General features: G+C 35.5%; 1 protein-coding gene across 3 annotated transcripts in view; it reads right to left on the bottom strand.

The window, feature by feature from the left end:
- Nucleotides 1-663: 663 nt before the first annotated feature.
- The window catches only part of ZFR (zinc finger RNA binding protein), an 87,881-nt gene continuing 82,544 nt past the window's right edge, over nucleotides 664-6,000 (bottom strand). For all 3 annotated transcript variants that reach the window (XM_025436214.3, XM_025436215.3, XM_049109405.1), the window contains one exon: nucleotides 664-2,199. In XM_025436214.3, coding sequence (XP_025291999.1) covers nucleotides 2,020-2,199 — 180 coding nt within the window. In that variant the 3' untranslated portion in view covers nucleotides 664-2,019. The remainder of the gene's footprint in view (nucleotides 2,200-6,000) is intronic.

Below are 6,000 nucleotides of genomic sequence, written 5' to 3'. Positions count from 1 at the left end.
AAGGGAGCAGCCTGGAAAGTGATGAAAATGAATTTTGAAACTTGACTCAATTTCAATCCTGTCACATAAGTTGATTTGTGATCTTGTTAGTTAGCCACTCTGGGCTTCAATTTTCTCTTCTGAAAAATAAGAAATATAGTAACTATCACTTATTGCTTAAATGGGAAAACATGAAATAACCTAGCATGGTATGCCATTGGTGCACGTTAGTTCTTGCCTTCTCTAAGACAACAGTGAGAAACAAAATCAGAAAATTTTACTGGGCAAAACTAATTTTTCAAGAGAGTAAAATGAGACCTAGAAATATTAAACAAAAACCAGGGGGTGTGGGTGCGAGTGAAGAAGGCTTGGCCGTGTTACATAGCTAGTATAGGACAAGATTGGGAGAAAAGCCCGTCTCCTGTTCTAGTTCTCCAGTGGTACAGTTACCTGGTCTAGTTGTAAGGGTATAGGGAGAGATTCTAACTTCAGAAAGACACTGAGCCAACATACTACTAAATTATAAATTCTTCTGGAAAATTATGTGCTCAGGCAATAACTATTTGTCAGGAATGACAAGATATAAGTACCCAATAAATTTGAATATGGTTTTACCAAAGCATAAGTCATTTCAAAGCAAAAGTAGTTTATGAATTAATTCTAACATATAATACATTTAAGTCATTATGTGAATTTAAGTTTTTATTTGTGTATTTCACTGTAGTGCTGTGACAACAAAATGACATCTGTGTACCAGAGCATACATACATCAACAGTAAGATGTAACTTTTCATTACACCACTGCTAGAATATTTAGCTTTTCGTAGGACACATAAGCATGTAAGATGGCCACACCAAATAATTTTCTGTTTTTTTTTCCCTTAGATAACCTTAATTTTTTTTTTATCAGTAATACTTTATCAACCTCACTGTTAAGAGAACTGTAAATTATCTGGGTGATGGGGTGTGAGGGAAGGGGGGAGGAATCATTCAACTGTGTTATACTGTAATAGTTTGCTACAGTAATCTCACACACACCAATAAGGAACTGTCATCATAATTAAGGGCTAGTTACTGTTGTTAGTTGCACAATGATAAAGTTCTTTTGAAAATATTGGTTAGCCCACTTATATATGAAAAATGCCCTTTCCACTTATGCAGAAGAAAAAAATATTCAGAAAGTTATTTTTGGCCTTGCTATGTCAAAAAGTCAACTGTACAAAGATCTACGTGTCAAACCTAAAATTATAATTTTAAAAGTCTATTAAAAACAAAAATGTCATGCATTTTTATTATCAATTATGCAGAGGCTTTAAAACTGTTGCAAGACCATATAGTATATATTAGCTTTTATACTGCTAATGCACAACTAACAGCAAACTTGATTAGATTAACAGAAATCTGTCTTAATTACACCTTTATATATCACACTAGAGACAAATGCCACAAGATCTGCAGAAACATTCAGTTCTGAGCACTTAAATGGCAGGATAACTTTTTGTGTTGTAATCCATCACATACAGAGTAACAAAACAAAAGGAAAAAATTCTGCAGTTTCACGTTACAAAAAAACGTACTGCTGTAAAATATTAAGAAGGGGAGTAAAGGATATCATCTATAACACAAAGTAACAACTAGTGTCAAAGAGCAAACAAAACTCCTAAATAAAAATATCAAAATACACATAGCAACTGAAGCACAAATACTGCATTAAATACAGTAAAGATTTAATAAGACTAGTTAATAAAAGACACAAAAATAGGAGGAGCTAGGGCAACCAGTAAATAAAACCAAAATAATGGGGAAAACATGTGAAGCATTGTTTTTCCCCTAGTTGGAGCACAATTTTTTTGGGTGTCTTTCCATTCATATAATACCTAACACTGTACATTAAGATATTAATGTCACAGAAAAACTTGGTTCTTCCATGAAATTCTTTAAATTCTTGATAAATTTTTCAAAGTAGACATTATTATGAATGAAAAACAACCAACAAATGGGCACCTGTTGTTTTTAACACTGCAGATTTACAGGAACTTTTTAAAAGTTATCATAATCTTTTTTGTCTTTTTTCCCCTCAGCTTCAAATCCATCAACTCCATCGCTATCCCTTCTTCGTTTCCTGTTGTTGTGGATGTTAAAACGTTGGCTCATTTGGGGTAATGGATCCATGCCTAGAACTTTGTGTATCTGGCGGAATGCAAGGAGTCTCAATGCAAACTGCAACAAAAAGGACCAGAATTCAGAGTTAATTTTAAAAACCAAAATATTATTAACTAGGTTTATATTTCCATATAACAATATAAAAAAGCATGTTTAGTGAAATAAACACCTCGAATAATATTAAGTTTCACAACTGAAATATTCTGTATGTTCTAATATTTATACTTTCGGGCTTTTCTGTATGTATGCTGTTTTGCTTTTTAAACAGAAGTTAAGGGGTTCCTGGGTGGCTCAGTCAGTTAAGTGTCTGACCCTACCTAGGTTTTGGCTCAGGTCATGATCTCAGGGTCATGAGACTGAATCAAAAGTTGGGCTTGGTGCTGGGAGTGGAGCCTGAACATTCTCTCCCACTCCTTCTGCCCCTCCCTAACCTGCTCATATGCACTTGCATTCTCTCTCTCTCAAAAAAATTAATGAAAAAAAAGATGTAAGTTAAAAAATAAATCTCTAAAAAATGTAATTTTTACTACACGGTCATGTATGCGCAGGAATGTATTAGGCATCAATATTAGAAAATTTCAAGACATAATCTATCTTCAAATTTCTGGGAATATATACCCCTTAAATTAATTCAAAATATAGTCATTTAATTATATGGCAAATTTCACAATATGGTTATAATTTTCAATGTAAATGTTTAGATTATTTTTTGAGATAATATAATTAACATATCCTAGGAGTCACCTCTTAAAGTGTACAATTCAGTGTTTTTTAGTATACTTACAAAGTTGTTCAACCATAACTATCTCTAATTTCAGAACATTTTCATATCCCCCCGACCCCAAAACCCCATGACCCAATGTTAGTTATTCCTCAACCCCTCCAGCCTTAGTGACAACACTAATCTACTTTTCTATTTCTATGAGATTTGCACACTGTGGACATTTCATATAATATATGGCTTTCTGTGCTGGCTTCTTTTACTTAATGTAAGATTTTTAAGGTTGATCCATGTTGTAGCATGTATCAGTACTTCATTCCTTTCGATGGCCAAATAATATTCCACTGTGCAGATTATTCCCTATTTGTTTATTCATTCATTCATTCACCAACTGATGGGCACTTGAGATGTCTCCACTTTTTAGCAGTTATGCATAATGCTGCTACAAACATTCCTGTACAAGTTTTTTTATGGACACATTTTCAGTTCTTTTGGGTATTTAGCTAAGAATCAAACTGTTATCCAAAGTGGGTGCTATTGAGACAATTTTTAAAAATTTTATCTATTTATTTGAGAGAGAGAGAGAGCGAGCACAGGTGGGGAAGAGAGGGAGAAGCAGGCTCCTCACTGAGCAGGGAGCCAGATATAGGGCTTGATCCCAGGACCCTGAGATCATGACCTGAGCCTAAGGCAGAGAGGCTTAATAGACTGAGCCACCCAGGCACCTCAATTATTGTTTTTTGAAAGCGAGCAAGCAAGAGCAAGAGCACATGTGGGGCATGGGGAGGTAAGGTGGGGAAGCAGGAGGGACAGAGGGCGAGGGAGAGAGCGAATCTTAAACAGCTCCATGCTCAGTACAGAGCGCAAATGCAGGGCTCAATCTCATACCATGAATCCATGACCTGAGCAGAAATCAAGAGTGAGATGCTTAACTGACTGAGCCACCTGGGTGCCCCAAGACTATTTTTAATACCTATTTATTTTCTTCAGTGGAGATTCAGTTGTTGGTTATAATTATCTGTGTGAGAATTTACTATTCTAGAACTTTCCCTGATTATATGATTCCAATTCCTTAGGACTTTGCCTCATATATTGCCTTTTGAAATCCTGAAAGTCCCCAAATCATCTATGTTAAGGACTGATATAATATACTATTTAGTCTGTAATTCTGGATTTTTGCCAGTACTGGGTGCTTTTCTACCTCATTTAAGCTATAAGGCTGTTAACTTTCTGAAGAACTAGGAATATTTATCATAATAGAATACTAATTCTTTATTGAGAGACTATAAAAGATAAACAGAATGTTTTCTTCTGTATTCACAGAAAATACCCAAAGATATCTGGCATACAATAATGAATATTAGTAGGTTTCTACTGCAGGGATACTACTGCTAATCATCAGCCTATTCAAATACTAGGAGCTTCTAAATACAGGAATACTCCAGTAAGTAAAATTAAGCATCTGAGATTAGAGTGAGCATCCTATAGCCTCTTGTTATGCATGTGGCTTGTATGTATTTCTGACATTAACGAGAGAATTCTGCCACATAGTTGGCAATTATTAGCAGCAAACAAAATTTGAGGATACTGGAATTATTCCCAAAGACATCTTGGAATTTTAAAATAACATTGAGGAAGATTTAAGGTTCACTTTACAATTTCTTTTGAGGGGTGAGGGTTAATACCTCTGGCAAGGGATCTGAATAAATGACCAAGGCTGTATCTCGCAGAAGCAACTTGAAAAGATCACTGAAGAGTAAGACTACAGAAACATTCAAAAATAAAGATAAGCATGGGGGAGGGGGATAGACTTAGAAACAAAAGAAGGAAGAAAATTATTAACATGGGTGCTACAGGTCACCAAGAAATAAACTGAAACCAAAACGGGTACAATTCCTAGAGCTTACTCAGATTTTACCAGTTACATATGCACTCCTGTGTGTTTAGCTCTAATGCAATCTTACCATATGTGTAGCCTTGCACAGCCACATCACAATTAAGATATTAAACTGTACCATCACCACAGGATTCCCTTTATAGCCACTATCAACTATCCTTACTCCCATCCCTAACTCCTAGGAACTACTGCTGTTCTCCATCTCCGTAATTATGTTATTTCGTGAATATTACATAAATGGAATAATGCAGTTAACTCCTTCACTTTCTTTTTTTAACTTCTTCACTTGTATTTCTTATTTATTTAGGAAGACTTTATTCATGGAAGACACAGAGAGAGGCAGAGACATAGGCAGAGTTCTGGAGAAGCAGGCTCCCCGAGGGGAACCTGATTCCTTCACTTTTAATCACTTTTTTTTTTTTATTAAAAGATTTTATCTATTTATTCATGAGAGACACAGACAGAGGCAGAGGCACAGGCAGAGGGAGAAGTAGGCTCCTTGCAGGGAGACCGATGTGGGACCCATCACAGGACTCCGGGATCTCACCCTGAGCCAAAGGCAGACGCTCAAAAATCACTTTTAACAAAGACATTTGTTACTACCTCCTAAACCCAGACCACTTTCTTCACAGTCACATTAAAAAACAAAAAACTGGGCAGCCCGGGTGGGTAAGTGGTTTAGCGCAGCCTTCAGCCCAGGGTGTGATCCTGGAGACCCTGGATAGAGTCCCACGTCAGGCTTCCTGTATGGAGTCTGCTTCTCCCTCTGCCTGTGTCTCTGCCCCTCTCTCTATGAATAAATAAAATCTTAAAAAAAATATTTTTTTTTTACTTTAATCTTGACATCTCCCAAATTCCAAATTATTGCTGCCAGATGAGGTAACAAATCAAGAACTTAAATCCAAAAATTAATGTCTTAGAATGAAATTACTACTGTTCATAACTAGCTGCCTTTTCTCCCCTTAGTACATTTTTGGAATAAAAAAGGAAAGCTATAGTAATTTTAGACTTTTTTTCCTTCCTTCATTAGATTCACGTATTTTTTCTTTTCTATAAATCTTTTCCCAATAAAATTATTAACTGATAGTGATAATAGCTAACATTTATTAGTAAGATCCTTCCCATATATCAGATATTGTTAATACACTTATATACATTAACTCATTTAATTCTCCCAATAATCCTGCCTGACAGGATATACTACTTTTATCCCTGTTTTATGTATCAGATGGCACAGTTA

Source organism: Canis lupus, chromosome 4, assembly GCF_003254725.2.
Source record: "Canis lupus dingo isolate Sandy chromosome 4, ASM325472v2, whole genome shotgun sequence".
Lineage (NCBI taxonomy): Eukaryota > Metazoa > Chordata > Mammalia > Carnivora > Canidae > Canis > Canis lupus.
Note: the sequence above shows the minus strand (reverse complement) of the source record. Positions and strands in the feature narration are given on the sequence as shown.